We start from the raw sequence: 20,011 nt of genomic DNA on the forward strand, positions 1-20,011 counted from the left end.
TCCCATGTATTTCAGATTACTAAGCTTATTGTGCGACTATATTGCCTCTCTAGCTATAAAGAATGGTTCTCCAACAGGTATATGATACTTGCTGCCTGCTTCTAAGTAGTTCGTGCTACTCAACACCACCTCACCAATTGCTGTCTCATTTTATATAGTTTTACATCATGTGAATTATAATATAACTGAGGGCATGATATAGGCATTTAAGGCTTGTTCATTCCTAACCGTAGTGATAAATGTAGAAGGATATTTTCTCACCGTCAATTTTGACTTGATTACTTTTACATTCGGGGCAGTGAAGAAGATTGAATTCTTCAGCTTGGTGCATTGAGTAATCGGTACTTGCAATGACTATTTTGTTACCAGGCAACCAACTCGTAACATCATCCGCCAGGGTAAGGACGATGCCCCTAGACACCGCCACTTTGAACCCATTCGATGGAATGCCTGGAGAGTAAAACAATAAGGGTAACATTATAATATTTACATTCCAAAACTAAGATAATTCTGTAATAATCACTACATTATGCCTTAGAAAGTGACAATATTGCTGTATGGAGTGACTATACCTTTAATCCAGCCACTATAAGCAGTGACCGTAAAGTGCAGCCCTTTGTATGTCTGGAATTCTCTGCTAGCCACTGCCATACCAGTTGTCCCATTGCTTTCATATTGTTTCCGCTCTTCTGATACTTTTAATGGACCTTCCCCAAGGACTCCAACCAAAGCCCATGGCTGCCTGAAACACAAAAAATTCTTCATTAGATCTCATGGGTAAACCAATGAGCATCTCAGCACTAGGAGTAAATTAAAGGGAAACCATATGCTAAATAACCCTTTAGCTACCAATAAAGATCTGCAATATATTACAGCATCTTTAATAGAGACTTAAACATTCCACCACATCACCAGACCAATAAAGACATCTTTTATTTTTAGCGCCTATCTGGAATTTACTAATTTCTGCATGGGTAACAATATAACTACAGCACTCTGCAAGCTCAGAACTGCTTGTCAAACCCACAAAATATTAGGCTTCCCATAAAAAAAGATTAAAAAAACTCCCAGCATTTTTCTTAATCGGTGAACCTAGTTGTTCAACTAACATAAAGTAAATATTTATAGCAAAATACGTTGATGCAACAACTGTGTGATAAGGCACACTGGATGCAGAATGAACAGGCCCTGGGTAGATGTTATCTAGACTCGCCTATGGAGTGGTTGTTAAGTGTATTGAGTACTCAGGTACTATGTGGCATTCCTAGCATTTTTTCCATATTTCAGTCTAAGACATAAGGTCCAGGTAATGGAGCATGTGTCTGCCTTTATCTGGCTGAGATATCTTATCAGGAGCTTTAGGAGCTGTCCATGGTGGATGTTTAAAGATCCTTGCTCTCGCATGTTCTCTGTGCCTGTTCTTTAATACAGCTCAATTAGAAAGCCGTCTAACAACCAGAAAAGACAAAAAAATTCTAAAAAGTTCTAAGCATCATCAACATCAACAGTCTGGCTAGAAATGCTGAGTACGCATTGGCATATAGTTATGCTAGGCACATCTCCATCAAGGTGTCTAGCTGGCTGGGGTTAAGATGTGCCTAGCATTACTATATTGGGAACAAAAGTTAATAATAATGCATTTATGCATTAAGAAAACTTATTACCAACACCGTTAACCCTTTGAGGTCCACACTATATTATTCAGACGGGTTAGTCAAGTTTATATCATAAACCTAACTAATCTAGGTATTGCTAGATATGGAACCGTGCTGACCAACCAAGGCAACAAACGTTTCTTCTAATGTGCACACTAAGACATTTAAATGCTATCGTTGATTGTAATTATAAAGCAAGACAGAGCATATACTTAAGTTAAGTAGAAAGAGGCATAACGTTTATGCTCAGAGGTTGTTACCTGTAGCCAAGATGAAAAATGTATCTGCTGTTTAGGGCTTCCCTCAAGTATCTTCTTGCATCTGGAGTTAAGCTCTTTGCTGCAGAGTCTCCCACAGCTGCGGCAACAACTTTGCCTGGACTTTGCATGGACAGAAAGTCTTCCAGCCTTTTTCCTTCCTCTAGGAACATGTGTGTGTCAAAGCGATCCGCAGCTAATATCTGGCCGGTTTCTGGATCAATTATTCTAATGTTGACGCCCCTGCTTCCCCAGTGCTTCTCCCACTTATACGATCCATAGGGGAGCCCTCCCGGGTGCAAGGTGGCATCTAAGAAGGTCCATGATAATGGTTTCCTCCCATGTATTTCCAAAATCCCTCCTTTGTCTACACCTATGAACTTCTTTCCAAAATCTTCTATGTCATCCCCTTCGGTAGATTTTCCGTACAGTACGATGGTAGCGTTAGAGCCATATGGACATTGTTCTGAGCCAATAAGCAGGGACCCCCCATTTCTGATCAAAATATACCGAGTCCTCAGAACTAGCGGCACTTGAGTATCTGCAAAGACTAATGTGCCTATAACAAAATAATAGAGATATTTCAAGGCTAGTTACAAAGATATGTCAATTCGGAGTTAAATTCTATTACTTCAGATCATTTATAACTTATTTACGCCCACAAATACTGTAACAGAAATTAACCCTATATGTCTAATAAAATAAAATATTTCAACAAAAAGATACACGAATTTCGTTGGTAGACAGGAACGTGTATATCAAACGTGATCTTTGAACACTTAGTAAGGAATCTTATAACCACAATTACCTATGGTAGAATGATGACAATTCACATATTGCACCAGAATGACTTTTTATACATAACCCACAACTGTATGGACACAAATATAGCTTGTACTGTTGATACATTTATGAGTCAGAACATGTATTTCCCATCTGGCAGCATCTTCTATTAGGCTCAAGCTGGGTTTAACAGAGAGCTGTCATTCTGGCACTAAATACCCCACCAAAACAGTTTGGACACTGGATGAAACTTAATGTACTCATGCCAAGCTTTTAAATCCCCTGAAATGACACAAACAGAGCACTACTACAAAATATTTGCAATAAATATATTACCTAATGGTTTCTCCATAAATATTTAAATTAGACGACATAAAATGTTATGCCCTGGATGTTAATGGCATATGTAATGCTGAAACCCAACCAACAAATACATTCCTTAAACAAATAGGAGCATTCTGTAGATTGACTCACTTAGATACCCTCCCTGAGAACAGGCCATGACCCATTCACCCCCAGGGGTAATAAATGTTCTTACCTCCATCCTGAATAAGCAGGGAGTGAAAAGTGGCTGAAGATTCCAGCCTAAGGGCAACTCCATGCCCTATAACAGCTGACCTCCTGCCATCATGTCCTGGGTGCCAGGGGGTGAGATAAGACCTCTTGTCTGGGCATCTCTCTGTAATACACACTTATTTAACACACTGTACAAGTTACATATAATGACACTGTGTGTATGTGTATTTGTTAATAAACATATATGCGTATATTAAAATATATACATACACCTGTGTGTGTGTGATTAAACAGCAATACAAACACACAAACAATTGTTAAGAGTTGTGAAAGGACACAGATCAGAGATAAAGAAGGATTGCCAGAATGACAGAGGATGCAGACAGCCTGGGCTCAGCAGGGAGATCAGCCCAGGAAAGCAGGATTTGCAGGGATCACCCACCTGTTGCCTTCTGCTTTGCTTCCCTGCGTTTGAGGCTATTCTACTGGGTAGCATCAAACTCAACCTAGATGCTACCAGGATCGGAACGAAATAAACCAAACAGTTAAGTAATATGTACAAAAAAAGTAAGACCGGTACGGAATAAACCAGAAATAAAACCATAGAATGCAGAGATTCTGCTGGGGAGACGCAGCCAAGTCACAATCTAGAGCCATTTGTCTGAGAAACCTGCACCTGCTTATGAAGTTCTTTAGTAAACACACTGAGACGATGCACTGAATAGAATGTAGCCAAAGCCCAATGCAAAGCACCTTCACACGGTTTATATACATTGCAGAAGACCCGGAATAACCCCCGGGTGCCAGCGCTGTGCCATCCCCTCTCACCTGCAGCATGGCAGAGTGATCAGCGCTTAGTACAGCCCCAGCACAGAAGTAGTGTGTTCCGTGCAGGGGTACCCAGAGGCTGACGCTGTTATAATGGGCATCAGATGCCAATGCCTGTCACACGTTTGCAGTGTTTTATACACCTGTGTGCCAAGCCCTCTCACCTGTGTATTCAGGTCCTTTCCGGCCGATTCAGAGTCAGGGGATGCAATGACTGAGTATTGGGAATAGAGACCCCCGAAGTGCCGAGTGATGCTCTGGACACTATGTGCCGCTTAGCATCGGTCCACAGCTCTGAATCCGGCTACTCAACTCTTACTTATATAGTGTTTTCCACTTGCTCTCCTCCCTCTGTCTCGGATGTGCCCTCCTTTCCCCTATCTCCATCCCACCTCTTATTTTTTAATCTCCCCCTCCTTTAAATACCCCCCCTCGTCCTTTCTTCTCCCTTTTTTCTCTCCTGCCCCCCCCCTTCCCTCGGCATCCTCTTCTCTCTCTCTCTCTCTCTCCAGCCGGTAACCTCGGGCTCTATGTGCAGCAGCCAAGTCTCAGGCCACACCCACTCGTGACGCCAGCACACGCGGCACATACCAACATTAAGAGGAATCTCGCAGGCTTCGGTAAATTCGGGTCGGCTTTGGCACCATGCGCGCCGATCGTGCACAGCGAGGGGCAAATGATGCCCGGGTAAGGGGTCTTATAATGCGGTCCTTCTAGGTGGTCGTTGTATGGTGGGACCCTTCAGCTGATGGACCGACTGGGAATGGATCGGCGATAAGCAAAGCAAAACGTTCCATATTTGGAATGATTAACCTCTTTCGGAGCAAAGCTCTTTTTATTTTGTGGCACGTAACTGAAAGGGTTAAACGCCTGATACATGTCTGGAGGGAGCTGCCTGGTGACTGCAATGCCTGTAGCAACGAAATGGTTAACTGCAAGAGGCCACTCTGAAAAGCAAATGAAGGGGTTAAATTTGCAATGCATTAAAAGACATTGATGCCAATCTCAGATCGTCATCCTGCACATGGTCTTCTTAACCCTTTGCATTCTGCAGGGCTAAAAAGTATCCATCGGGCAGTAAAAAAACTGCCCTGTAAGCTTTAATATCAGGGCAGTGTAGCCAATCCCAAGCACCAGCCCCCCCCCCCCAATATGAAAGTATTTGGCTCTATGAGCCTGAGAGTTGTGTCATCAGCTGTGAAGTGGGAATCAGAGGCTTGTCCAATAGCCACAAATGGAAGACAAAACATCCCAGGATACATTTTTAGTGCACATCCTCACGTGGATTGTGGGTTGTGGTTAATGTGGGTGTAATGGGGTCATTACAACACTACAAACAAAATGTTACATTTAATTCTTTGATGTCATTTCCCAAATCAGTGGTATTGTTTCATTTTATTTTTTTAAATGAAGCAAGAGAAAAAAAAAAACCTTGTTTCATTAGTGGAGATTGTTCATCTGTCGCATGCAGTCTCACGTCAGCATGGTGCAACTCAGTATCCCGATTGTCTCTACGAACAACGACAAGGTGGAGAGCTGCGAGCGAATGTATAAAGCAAACATTTTCCAATGAAAAGCCAAGACCCCGGCAGGATGATCCGAGATCCCTGAATTATTAATAAACTTTACACGCTTAGGGCAAACCACCCGAAAAATCCACCCTCAACACGACAAGTTCTCCACAAGGGTTTGAAGAGGACCCTTGGGGCATAATTCACAGTAACTCGGTTTCCACTGTAATTCCCAATGGGATAGACAGGTAAAGCTTGGAATTAAGGAAAATCGCCGTCTTTCCTTCAAAGAACGCATCAAGAGATGCAGTCTCTGGCATCTTAATGTGAGAACTCACAGCGATCACCCATATAGACAAGTTATAGTACATCCTGGAAGAGTCAGAATAATATTAAACAAAGTCATTGGGATTTAGGGGGTTCATTATTTTGTAGTAGTAGGAAATTGGTAAACCCTGGCTGATATATATATATATATATATATATATATATACACACACACACACACACACACACACAACCATTTGAAAGTTTGGGGTCACTAACCTGTTTTCATGTGAAACAAGGACGTTTCTAGCTGTAAGGTAATTACAGATGGGTTTTCTTATGATTAATTAGCCCTTTAAACTTAAATTGGATCAGGGAACACAACATACCATTGGAACAACAGAGGAGTATCTACAATAGCTATTTACATCACTGTATTTCTTACCCATTTCATGTTATATTAATGGTCAGAATTTGCATATCTTTCTAACACAAATACATTTCTATTTGACCCCAAACTTTTAAATTGTAGTGTGTGTGTGTATATATGTATATATATATATATATATATATATATATATATATACTGCATCCTTAGCATAATTTAGTAAAAGTCACCAAACTTGGGTGATTTCTATATTTAAATATAAAACAATAATTAGTATGCTGTATAAACATTGTGTTTATATACCAGGCATTCTTTATCCTAGCTGTATATGTTAACATACTTCGCACATGTGCACACATTAACAGATGTAATTGGGTATTTTAAACAAATACACGCTCAATTAGTTGGCTTTGAAAGTCCTTTAACCCCTATTGATTCCAGATTTAGAAGCAAATGTCAGAAAAAGGAACAAGCATTCTAAAAATGTGTATAAAGGCCGGCGTGATATGGGTGACATGATAGATATGAACGGCCTCAGCGACGTACAGCGCACTTATAGCGCACACTGCAATCACATACGTTCCGACTTAACCTCCTTGAGGAGCGTCTCCTTTTAGCGCTGAAATAAGGTGGAGACGTGTTAAGGTTATATTCAAGGGACATTTTTGTCCAATTGGTGGCCCATGGCTAGAGGAGAGGCTGTTTATCTGAAACCCCCCCAGGGGGCTATGTAATTGATAGTGTCTGCTCATCTCGGCGATAGGGCCATTATCAAATGTGTTTGGGCTCATCTTAGGCCTTACCGTATCATGGCTCGTTATCCCCCAGGTACTCCCCATGTTTATAATACTGGCTTTTTCCCTATGGCTTGCCCCTTCAATCAGAGCTGCTCATTTTAAAGAAGAACAAACACCCAGACTCCCCATGCTACAAGTTTGGTATGTGGGGAGATAATATACTAGCGGGGGGCTATGGGGGTTCCGTACAGCCCCACCTTGGAACCCTCAGGGATTTTGCCCCAACCTCAGGGTGAAGGGGCAGATTCCCAGGGTGCTGTGATCGTATATAATCTGTGTTTTTGCTACCATCTTATGTTTCATATTCCTGGTATCCCTGCCGGTGACTTCATTTAAGTTTATCTTTAATGACAAGTGAAGGTTTCCATGAAGACCTGGTTTATCACAACAAGGTATTAAAGTGTTAATATTTCACGTGTGTCTGGGGCAGCTCATTTAGAAAGCTCCCATACAGCTGCACTGGTTGTACCCCTTTAATGTCGGCCCTGCCAAACAAAAAGTTGAACTTCCCTTTTTAAGGACTGCAGTGCCACCTATTATTCCACCCATCTCACTAACAAATGGAAACTCCAAGACATTCCGCCAGGATATTGTATTCAGTTCCAAAGACGCGGTTATAATAAACACAATCAAATTTACTAACCCGCAAAAGACAGAAATTATAGAGCGGACAAATTCTCTTCGAAAGACCCCCCCAGCATGGGGGGGCTTACTCCTGACTCATATAGGACAGTAGATCTTTAAGCAACGGATGGATTCATGTGGGTTTACAAAGTTTGGGTAACTTCAGCGTGAAAGGAATGATCTGACGTTTATTGGCCCAGTAAAAGCAGAAGCTCCAAAATCAAAGCCCTGCATCATGGATAGTGCAGAATGCGACCTGACGCTTTCCGTCCATGAAGACACAGAAATTTAGACTTTGACAGCAGATGAGATTGAGAAGCATTCAGCCCATCTAGTCTGCCCATTATTCCAGATGTAATCGGTCCTCGGCCTCATCCTAGATCCAGGATAGCTTTATAAGCCTCCATTCCCTTACTGCATTAGCTTCTACCACTTCTAATCTACCGCTAATCTACCACCCTCTCAGTAAAGTAAGAAATCATAATCGTAGATCATGTGACTACCCTTGGTCGGAGCATTTTACATTCAGATGTTAGCCAAAAACACTGGTGTCATACGAACTGCTCCCGTGAGCCGGGTAACAGTTATGTCACCGTCTTGCGCATGCATCTGTCAGGTATCTCTACGTTGGTTTGACATTCCCGCGCAGTAACAAGAGTAACACAGAGTCTGGCGAAGGAATGCAGGGCCAAGCATTTCCTGCGGGGTACCTCCCGTCGCTGGATCAGGAGCAGGACCCTTATCGGGCTCCCATGAGCTGTGCCCAGTCCCTGGGTGGGTAGGGGCAGCTTTCTTCTCGGCACAATGAACAATCCACGCCGCAGATTACAGCCTACTTGTCACACGCCACGATTAACGAATATAAACCAGACTGCGCTTTAACCCCTTCACCACCGCATTCCAGGTTTATCTGCCGTTTCCTGCGTTTCTTTGGCTCCGCGATAAGTTAGAAGGTAGGATAACACGATCTCTCGGCTACAATGCAGGGATTTGCACAATGTGTCTGACTGGAGTCAAGAACGAGAACGCTCCTTGCAGGACGCGAGATATCGCTTTACGCTTCCTCTGCCAGAGGGGGCAGCAGCGTATCTGGGTTACAGACGGCGACCCCGGCGAATACGCTTTAAATGTGGTTTCTGTAACCGCACTACTATTTCATAACACAGTTTCCCCATCTCTCTTATCCAATCTCAAACAATCCATGTCAGAGAAATCACATCAACTCTGACTGACCATCTACCGTTGCACCATATTCTAGTTATCTTCTATAAATGGTTTTTCATTGTGTGTGTATATATATATACGCACACGCACTACCGTTCAAAAGTTTGGGGTCAATTTTCATGGAAAACAAGGACATTTCTAGCTGTAACATAATTGCAAAAGGGTTTTCTAATTAGTCTTTTAAACTTAAACTTGGATTAACGAACACAACGTGTCATTGGAACACAGGAATGATGGGAGTGATAAAGAGCCTCTGTACACCTATGGATTCAGGCCACAATCCTGCCACTCTGATTTCTTTCACCGGTGTCAGTAAATGCCCCATAGTCATTAAGGACTTATACCGGCCTTGGACAGACACTTTATCTTGTGTGCTTAGAACATCTATGTAACGGGGAGAGCGCAAACTAGCAATCGGCCCGTACTCTTTACTACCGAGCACTTCGCGACAGTAACGCGGCAAACACCAAAGCGACACAACACGCACCTGGTATTTCACAACTTAACACAATGACTGAGAATCAACAGCATTTTTTTGCAGCCAAATCAATGAAATAAAAAAATCCCCCAAATATATTATCTATATAAAAATCCACCAATTATATTATCTATATAAAAATCCCTCAATTATAATATCTATATAACATGGGCAAGGTGGCAGAATGTGACACAAAAAGTTGTAACTTCTTCTTGCAAGTTGTGCTGTAGATTTCCCTTTCCGTGTCATTGCGCATGTCATTGCGATATTAAAGAGTTAAACATGCTGAGTGCCTGTTTTGCACATGTATTGGGAGTTGATAATTAGCCTCGTGGATGACCAAATCATCCATGTACCGGTATTACTGTGTGATGCGGGCACCGTTAGGCAGGCAGACTGGCTGGCTGTGAGTGAGCACAATATGAAAGGCAGCTGTGGGGTCCGTGTGCTCTGCTGCATCCATTCCTTACCCTCAACTTCTAAGAAACACAAAACCGAGGTCAGGCGGGATCTGAATGAATGTCAACAAATCTCGTACCATTCCACGTGTGTGGACACATTTATGCAATGGAAATAACGACAACTGCCAAACTACAATTATCACAATCAACAAGTAAATTATAGAGAACACTGTATATAAAACAAGACCTACATCATTCACAAAGCCTTGCTGTGGTTATTGTGTCAAGCCTGGACATCCTGTTAAGCCTTCAAGGTCCAGAGGGCTCCAAACACCACAAGTTCTACGATGGAGCTACATCTTCTGTAAATATGTCATAATGTATTATGTACATAGACCGAAATCCACCTAAACGGGCATACTATTCCTTCCTTAGATAGTAGATGCCAATGTCCTCATTATGTATGAGACCACCATTCAAGAGGGTGATCTGAGAAGAGCCACAAGAGACAACTTCCATCTCAGGCTAATTACTAATAATTGTAAAGGCCCAGATATTTGGGAAATGTAATAGGGTGTTTCGCTACCTTAAACCCGTGAGCCCCCCAGAAACATACTAAGTGCCTTTGCAAGCTTGTCAAGTTGTGGATAACTTGTGGCATCACAGGAGTTTCCTGCAGATTATGCTTTCACTGATGAACACTCTTGGCAACTTTCCCAAACTAACATAACCCCATATCTTTTCTTTCTCCTGCCCAATTAGGCAATGCTAATATATAGGATATTTGAAATGGCAGCCGACAGCTTGGACTATGTACCAGCTTGTATGGACTGGCTGGCAAACTCAGGACTCTTGGCAGATATGGATGATGGATGAGTTAATCGGTAAGTTTCTGCAAGAGTGCAACAAGTTACCTTCCCAATAAGCTAATTTCAGGATAGGCCAGAATGGTGCATTAAGCAGAATTTAACCCCTTAATGACAAATGCATTGTTTTCAATGGGTTTAGGGACCGCTCATTGTCCTTAAGGGATTAAAGAAGAGGTACAAAGCGGTTGAGTTAAAAACAGCTTATTGACACATTAAAAAAAAAAATAGCAAGCAAATAGCTTAATGAACACCAGGAATAAGCAATCTGCAAACCTCTAGCCAATGTGGGCTACAATTCCCAGCATGCTCAGAGCCCAGTAGCTACAGAGCCGGTAGTTGCCTACCTTGAGACCTTGTGCTAGGTTAAAACACACAATAGATTTTTATGTCGGTGATAGTATGGCTCGTTACAGATTAGAATGCAGATTAATTAATAATGAACGAATGAATAATGAATTTGGTCATTGTGTAATTATTGGTGGATTCCTGACTTGCAGACAGTCAGCTAGGAGTTGAGACAGTGTTGTCATTTTTTGCAGATTTTAATGGATTTCAGCGTTTCTTAAATACAGCTCTGATAAATGACTTCATTTCTGATCAGACGTAAATGTCATCTACTATCATTCTTTGATAAAATACCCACAATGCAGCTGGATTACATTACAAATATAAAACTGATTGGTGTCGGCCAATATTATCTTGATTGCATTGCTTTATTAACACTTTGAGTGCTGGCATGCTACAGATTTACTATACTGTGTTTTTGTTAGCTGGGAAGCGTCAACATTGAAGGAATAATTTACTGAGTTTGCCTTTCATAACATACCTCCCAAGTGTCATTGTTTTGGAAGACCAGTCCCACTTTGGCCCTGAAAGTCACAATAAACTTTAAAACAACTATAGGAACTTAGGTAAATTAAGTTATTTGGAAGAAGCCAATATATTCTATTCCCACGATTTGAATATATTACACTTATCAACAGGTCACGGAGTTACATAAAAAGTTTCAGTAAAGCTCTAACCCTAGTCCTATCTCAAACCCCATCTAACAGAAATAGACCTCTTTGGCCAGGGGTATGTACTTAATTACGAAGATCAAATGCTTTATCTTTCCGCAAGCCATCTAATTCCTCATTGCTTCGTGAATAAACCCTGGGGTGATTTCAGCAAACATTGCTAACTAATACAATAAATCAGAGCTGTGCAAAGCTGGGCCAAGTTCTGCTAAACGGACTTATGTAAGATTCTGTTCTATCGGTGACCTCAAGTGGAAATTCTGACCAACCCTTTGAATGCACTTGAAATCTTATCATGGACTTTGCATTAAACCCAGCAGGGTTATAGTTTCCGGGGATCGCGGTCGGTTTAAATGTCAGCTCCCCTCACATTGCAGCCAGGATCACAATAGTCACTAGTTATGGTGATTACCGTAGTTCAAGATCTCAATACACAGCACAGCCAATAAAAGCCGTAATACATTACTGGTAATTTCTAATCGAGACTTGTATTACATCAAATAAACTTAACTTTATACCGTAGTTTGGACGCTCCAGCCACGGGCAGGTTTTGGTTAGGTATTTAGTCTATTTCAGGCCAAACCCCACCACAGTGGTCCATCTAGCTTGCTCTTTTTAAACACCTTTTAGAATAGCTGTATAAGCACTACAAACATTCTCATTATTCAAGTTAAATATTCCACCTCTCAGCCTTACCTGAAAGGGATGCCCCGGTATGCCAGATAGCCATATGAACAATTCATTTAAAACCTTCATATAGAAATTAAAAAACAAGTCCTTAAAAAAGAAATTTTTTAAAAAAAGCTGCCCCCTCGAGGGCTCAATGCGCCACTGATTGGCTAACTGAAGCGCCCAATCAGTGGCATGAAAGCCCTTCTTTTGAAATCAATTTTAAGCAACTGGAGGGGATTCTGCAAAATTGACAAGGGGCACCACAAAAATATAGAGACCCCTCAGTAATCATATGTGTTACGTGCATAATCTGATTTAGGCGTCCTATTAAATCAAGCCTTTTAGGTCTGTAATTAGAAACACAGATTCCTACCTTTCATTTTAACCAATTTTTATTGTTAAAAGTTTAAAATCTTTTTTTTTTCGAAACAGAAAAGGTCAAATGGTTATTCGGTGCTGGCTAAATATTCACAGGAAAGACATGACTTTGACAAATGATATCTAATATGGCCAAAAAAAATATTTTTCACAGACACTGTCTGGTTGTTTGTGACATTTAAGCCAACTTCAGTTTAGGCAATAGTCGCCTAAAATGACAATGGGAATAAAAAAATTACTATGAAAAAACAAATTCTGCATATTGAAATAACATTTTTGAATGTACTACTTTAAAGTAATAAGATTGTACCCCCTTTATTAATAAAATCAAACCCCCGAGCTGAAGCTGAAGCTTTGCAGCTGCCCTTCTCCTGCCTGGTCAGACGCTGGCTCTGCAAATACTCGTTTTGATTGAAAACTGCCACTGATTGGCAACCAGTGGAACAAAAGTGTTCTTCTTGAAATCGGCATTTCCAGAGCCAGCGATGGAGCTGACTGAAGGTAAGTATATCACAAATTGGTCAAACACATCTCTTGCATGACATATAGCTGAGGGGTAAGGAAAAAAATGAAATGCACTTCTGGGGATTCTATTAAAATGCATTTGCAAAATGCCATAAAAATCTAAAGGGACCACACAGGTATCATATACATGAAAGTGCATATAATGACTGGAATCGGGCGTACCTAGAGTATTTCGCATCTGGGGCGAATCCTGTGGCAGCCTCACAAACTTTAAAACTGCATAACTGCTATCATTATATACTAAGGCAAACATTGACAGTGGTGCAGCATAAATCCTATCTCTATATACTGAGCCAGACATTGACGGTGGTACAGCATCGCTATCATTATATACTGACGCAGACTGTGGTGGTGGTACAGGATAACAGCTATCATTATATACTGAGCCAGACATTACAGTGGAACAGCAACTGTTATTGCTATACACTGAGCCAGACATTGACGGTGGTACATGATAACTGCTATCATTATATACTGAGACTAGGGTGACCACATAAGCCATGTTTTTCAGGACACATATAATTTTTACATATTGCTGACCAGACCAGATAAAGTATTGATGGTATACACCTGACTAATTGGTTCCCTTCTATGAGTCTATACACCCCACGTACTGCAGGGCAGAACTTTAACTGTGCTGGTCATCAATATGAAAAACGTATACATTTCCTGGAAAACATGACCGATGTGGTCACCCTGAAATTCATTCTTCCATCTCCACCTCCTCCTCTTTATTCTTCCTCATGGCTCTTGAGGTGGGTGCAGAAGGCGGTGGGCTTCTGAGTTTAAGATCTTTGATCTCCCTAACCGAGCCTGCTCATACATTATGGACATTATGGTGAATGACATTATATTAATATAGGTATGCTACTGGCTGGACTGTCCCTTTAAGAATCAGTAATACTTACAATGAACACATTTGCCTTTACTAGCACTTTAATGCATATGATGGCTGTGTCCCCTATAAAGTATTTTCTCTCCTTTGCAAAATAAAGGGATTCATCAGAGTAAACAATACATGAAGTTGCATTACACACCGTGCCAATACGTTGTAATGTCATGGAACACCCGGGCATCACTACTTTTCCACAGGCACAGTCGCTAGCTGTAAAGTTGCAGGCAGTCCCAACAAAGAAGATATTTTTCAGATCAGCCAATAGTTGTCATGTTTATTCAGGATTATGATGATCAAAGTCACGCCTCACTGACAAAACCTTAACTATACTTTCTTGTATGTTAAGTAAATAAACCTTATCAGAGCTAGCCGTTTTGTTCTTTCCTTTAAAGGTTTAAGAATGCAAAAAACCAGAATGTTGCAGAATCTTGTAATACCTTTTTTATTGGACTAACAGTATTCCTATACAAAAAACCCACAGACCGATCCAACTACCTGCACAAATCCAGCTTCCATCCATCCCACACAAAGCAAGGCATCATCCATAGCCAAGCCACCAGGGTACCACCGCATCTGCTCCAACACTGATGACAGAGACATGCATCTAAAAACCCTGTCTGAGACACTCAAACAAAAGGGATACAAACCTAGGATCATCAATAAGAAAATTAACTCTGCTCTACAAACACCACGTGAACACCTGTTGCAATACACAGACAAACAAACATCCTCACGCATACCTCTAGTAGCCACATACAATCCTGCCCTAGAAGAAATCTGAAAAATCATCAAGGATCTGCAGCCAATGCTAGCAGAGGATGTGGTGTTAAAAGAAATTTTCCCTGAACCCCCCATCTTGGCCTTCAGACAACCAGCTAATCTCAAACAAAAGCTGGTGAGTAGCAAACTACATACTGAAACTACACACACAGATAATGGAAGCAAACCATGCAACAAAGCCAGATGCAAACTTTGCCAACACATCTATACCAGCAACACAGCCACCCACAACAACAAGACATACAATATTAAAGGATCGTACTCATGCACTTCACAAAATGTTGTATACATGATTCAATGCACCAAATGTACTATAGGGTGTTACATCGGTGAAACCTGCCAGCAACTCAATAAAAGGATGAATCTGCACAGATACTCCATCAATCATCACGATGAAGAAAACCTTTGCACTCCAGTTGGGCACCACTTCACCCAAACCGGTCACTCCATACATGACCTTAAAATCAAAACACTGAGAGGTCATTTCAAAAACACCCACGAAAGAAAGACATTTGAAGCCAAAATGATACATTTTTATGATTGTAAAAACAGAGGACTTAATGTGGATTTGAGCTTCTTAGCACACTATCAAAACTTCCTATAACCTGTGCTTTTATTTTCTTTTTCTTCTTCTCTCTCTCCTACACGGTTACCCCTGCTCCCCCTCTAGCCTTATCTGTGCAGTATATGCCACTATTTACTATTTACGACCCTCTTAGTTTTTTGTCTGCAAATTCTCTACCGTGTTGTTTTAACCCCTGTTTTAACCCTGTATCAGAACATGTACTGGTCAGTTTTAAACTGTGTTTTTCACTTGCTTGGTCAGAAATGCTTTTGACTTGATAAAGGGAAGACTCCCGAAAGCTCGTCTATTATTTTAATACTGTTAGTCCAATAAAAAAGGTATTACAAGATTCTGCAACATTCTGTTTTTTTGCATTCTTATACACTGGACTAATACGGCTACCCCAAACTACAGTACTTTAAAGGTTTACTAACTTAAACACAACATAGAAACTTTTAGGAAGCTCTTCAGTTTCTAAGCCAACAACCTATCAGTGCCAGCTTTTGTATCACATGAATTAAGTGTTCCTGTCGAAAAGTATGTACGACGCACGATTTTACTTGATGTATTATTTTTGTGAAGAGCTTGGCTTTTCATCAGTCCCAGGAATGTTGTTTCTAATATATAATATACATAATTATATAAATATACTTAATGCTTCTAAGAATTAAATTCAGCAGAATAGGAGTATACATTCTATGGGATTTAACGGTTTTATAGTCTTCTGCGCCACAAAACCCTTAACTATACAAAAAGCAGGTACTAGGGCCATACAAAAAATCCATAAACATAGAAGAGATCCATAGCATCTACAAAGAAGTTAATTTAAAACACTGCTGTCCCTTCATCCAAATGAGGGTCCATAATATCCTTTTAAACAGTTTATATGGTAACGCCACTTACAGAGCCATAACTATTGACAGGGTCGGACTGGTGACCATGAGATGGCCCTGGCACTTTAAGGCCAGTGGGCGCCTTATGACATATGTGCGTCGTGCAGCTTGATATGCGTGGCTGCATGCTACGTATTTATGCTGATGTACCATGTCAGGTGGCCAGTTCAGACCTGACTATGGATCTTGGCACCTAGCCTAGGACAATCTCAGTTGGTGCCCCATGCCATTGTGACCTCTGCTTCTGGAAGTGGAGGGAAGCACAAGGAGGTGTAGGGGAATTAGGGCTGGGAGGCTTAAGTTCACATCTCACCTTGCAGCACCTGGGGCATCAGCCCTCTTTCCCTGTAGAAGTTACGCCCAGATCACATGTGAACTATTGATTAAGCACTATAGTGAAAGTTAGAAAATAAGAATCATGCACAGAAGCCATGCCAAGTATATTGGACGGAAAATGAGTCAGGCAAACATGCTTTATCATTTGAAAGCACCTACCAAATGATTTCACTGGATACTTCAATGGCTTTCCTGTTTTGAGGACACGTTTCTTCAACACAGATAGAGCTTTGGCTTGTTGGGCTTCAACTAGAAAGCCCAAATCACCCAGGAACCTCAGAACTCTGTGAAGTATCAACGGTTTCACATTTTCTTGCACAAGTTTCAGTGGACTAATAAGTGTCCCCGTGGGCTTTAAATCCTGCTCGCAGTTACGGTAAGGGAAGATATTCCAAGCAAGGCTGGGACCCAGGGCAGTTACTAAGACATGTTGGGATAGCTTGAGCAGAATATCACAAGACCAGAGCTTTTCCTTCCATGGAATGGTTGTATTTTGACCTGGTACTAACCCAGGTCTCACTTTAGTCAATCCGTTAGCTTCCAGTACATGGGAATGAGTGAGGATCTCTCTTGAAGTTCGTTTGATCCCTCTGAACACAACAGGAGCTGATTTTCCCCAAGTGATGTTGGGATCAGGACTTCTGTCTGAAAATCATAAAACACGTTTTCGGTTACTTTATTGCCGTATATATATTTTTCAATGTTTGCATGTTCCAAAAATGAAATACGGAAGTACAGGTAACAAAAATAAATTCGATGTTTGCTTTGAATACAGTGCCAACTGGTTATTTGTAAAGTGTTTCTCCAACACACTGTTCAAGATATTCAGAAACCCCACAAAAAGATCGATTTTGGTCCAGATTATAAAAAATATTAACATTGTAACATTCAGGGGGTTGCAATACTTTGGCACTAACAATGTTGATATTTGTTATGGGTGAAAATGATGTTGGTTCATTAGAAGAGGATTTAGAAGCTTTATTTAAAATCAGTCTAGGGAAAGTACATACAGGGCCTTAGCCGTATGGCAAGATTTCATTTATTAAGTTTAAAGCAATAATTCCAAATTTGGTACTTATTTGATGCCAAGGCACCTATTATTTTTCCATGTCCATCGGGTCACCAAAATGCATTGCTATGATCTACACATAAAAAAACTAATAACTATTTATGCATACCTGGGAACTCTCTATGGATTTGGCCAGGAACCTCCAGGTGAAGCCCTGCTTTCCTGGGTCTCCGGGCCACTTTTCTCTTTCCCCATGCAAAAGCGCAGCATTTTGCCTCACCCACTTCAGCTACTACTATCTGCCCATTTAAGACTGTCTGGGGCTAGCCTTGTCCCATGCATGACAACCCCCTCACAAAGTCACTTCCCCAATAACAGGGATAGCTCTCTTTAGCATTCACTCAGAAGTTCCCATGTATGCATCTCTAACAAAACATAAGACCAATAACTATACTTAGGAACAAAAACGTGGATGACAGCTGCAACATGGTAAACCACCAGGGAATAATATACATTGCATACATTCATGTATTATTAGTTTACTGCCATTATATGACATTTAGGGATTAAAGACACATAGCGGTTACTAAGGACACAAGCATCCCCTCTCTCATTTCTCTTACCTACCTACACCTTTCATGTCCTAACTCAACATTGAGGTGTATTCATAAAACTGTCAGTTTGGGAGAGAGCTGAATGTCCCAAGGCCCTGGTAACCCAAGGACTCTTACATTATAAGAAAGGCTAAACCGATGAAATATAATGCATCGACAAACCGACATTCAGGAAATCTTACTTTAACTTTCATTAGTATCTACTAAGAGCTCAAGGCCTTGGGTTGACAATACATAGAGTCATGTGGCTACCAGGAGGCTCAACAGCTTGTTAGATAACGGTCTCCCCTCATAGTTACCTGTCCTAGACTTGTTCCCGATACACCTGTACAGCACGGTGGTCTACTAATAAAAACATCTGGCTTCTGACACTATCTTGCCTGTTTGGTACTGTGTTTGGATACCACCTTCTGTAGATGACCCTGGCTGTTATGGTCACCACTAGACTTGGGCACCAGGGGGCTTTTTGTGTTCGTCTTCATGTTCGTCTTCGTGGGGAAAAAAAAATCTTCGTATTCCGCAATTATTCGCCCGTTCCTGTCTTCTCTTCGGGCGAATATTCGTGGACATTCTTCGTGTTCGGATTTTCTTTGTTTTTTCCGGTTAAGGGGTTAATACGGGGTTAACGCGTACCGCAGCAGCTCTGGCGCCAGGAGTTTAAATGTCCGTATGAGCAACTCTATTGGTCGTCAGCAGGGGGCTCGTCTGCCAATGGTCTCCCTGTTCTATCAGTCCGTACGAAGGACCAATAAAGTCGGAGGAGAAACAGGGAGACCAGTGGGATCTGCAGGGTAAGTTGCAGCATTGGGGTTTTAAAAGTCTGTACGAGCGACTCTGTTGGTCGCTCGTACAGACTTTTAGGCTCCTGGTGCACTTGTTGCACCTTAAGGGGTTAAGGGGCCGTGCGAGTGAGCCTATTGGTCGCTTGCACGGCCCTTTAACCTACGGATTTCTGCGGAAATCCATAGGTTCGCTGTCAGGGGTTACAAAGGCCATGCGAGTGAGCCAATTGGTTGATGCCAGAGGAGGTCCCTGTAGGCGACCAATAGGCTCATTCGCACTGCCCTGTAACCCGTGACGGCGAACCTGCGAATTTCCACTTCCGTGAACTGCTGCGATGCCGCGAAGACAAGGTAAGTTAGAAGGGGGGGAGAGTGGTAGACGAAGACGATCACGAAGATCTTCGTGGTGTGTGTCTTCGTCTTCGCCTACGTTTTACCGCAGCTGTACTCTTCGGCATGTCTTCGTTTTCATGTTCGCCCAAAGACGAATGCACAAGTCTAGTCACCACTAAGTGTCCTCTGCTTTATACATATATACATCATACCTTGATGCAACAGTGTCCTGTAAGCAGAGTTCATACAAAACACTCACCATTCCTAAACTGCAGACCTGATAAATAGAAATATGCCCATACAATGCTAAACAAAATGGTAGGAAGTCTGTCTGACGCTTGACATTGTGCATTTAATATTCATATACATTCCATCCAGGGCTAGATTAGGGTTGACTAGACACTGGCACTTTAAGGCACTCTGTAGGACCTGATCTTGGTATCGGTAAGTATGCAGCCCAACTGACCAACCAAACTCTTCCTGCAGTAGATTTATAATATATATTTAAGACAAGGAGTTGAAACTCTCTTCCCAACCCTCTTATTCAATAAACCCCAAATTGTATGGTTCATTCTCTGTGCCTGATTTTTGTATACATTGCAAAACTTTATACCT

At 41.5% G+C, this 20,011-nt stretch overlaps 1 protein-coding gene across 1 annotated transcript in view; it reads right to left on the bottom strand.

Moving 5' to 3' along the window:
• LOC149299986 (cell surface hyaluronidase CEMIP2-like) overlaps window positions 1–19,521 on the bottom strand; it is a 40,632-nt gene extending 21,111 nt beyond the window's left edge. Inside the window, exons 1-6 of the mRNA XM_089485491.1 lie at window positions 19,494–19,521; window positions 16,818–17,303; window positions 3,234–3,329; window positions 1,916–2,471; window positions 573–742; window positions 262–450 (exon numbers count right to left, since the gene is read on the bottom strand). Coding sequence (XP_089341617.1) covers window positions 262–450; window positions 573–742; window positions 1,916–2,471; window positions 3,234–3,329; window positions 16,818–17,303; window positions 19,494–19,521 — 1,525 coding nt within the window. The remainder of the gene's footprint in view (window positions 1–261; window positions 451–572; window positions 743–1,915; window positions 2,472–3,233; window positions 3,330–16,817; window positions 17,304–19,493) is intronic.
• Between the last annotated feature and the right edge of the window lie 490 nt (window positions 19,522–20,011).

This window comes from Sceloporus occidentalis, unplaced genomic scaffold (genome assembly GCF_023333645.1).
Source record: "Sceloporus occidentalis isolate IW3139 unplaced genomic scaffold, rSceOcc1.0.p SCAF_26, whole genome shotgun sequence".
Taxonomy (NCBI): Eukaryota; Metazoa; Chordata; class Lepidosauria; order Squamata; family Phrynosomatidae; genus Sceloporus; species Sceloporus occidentalis.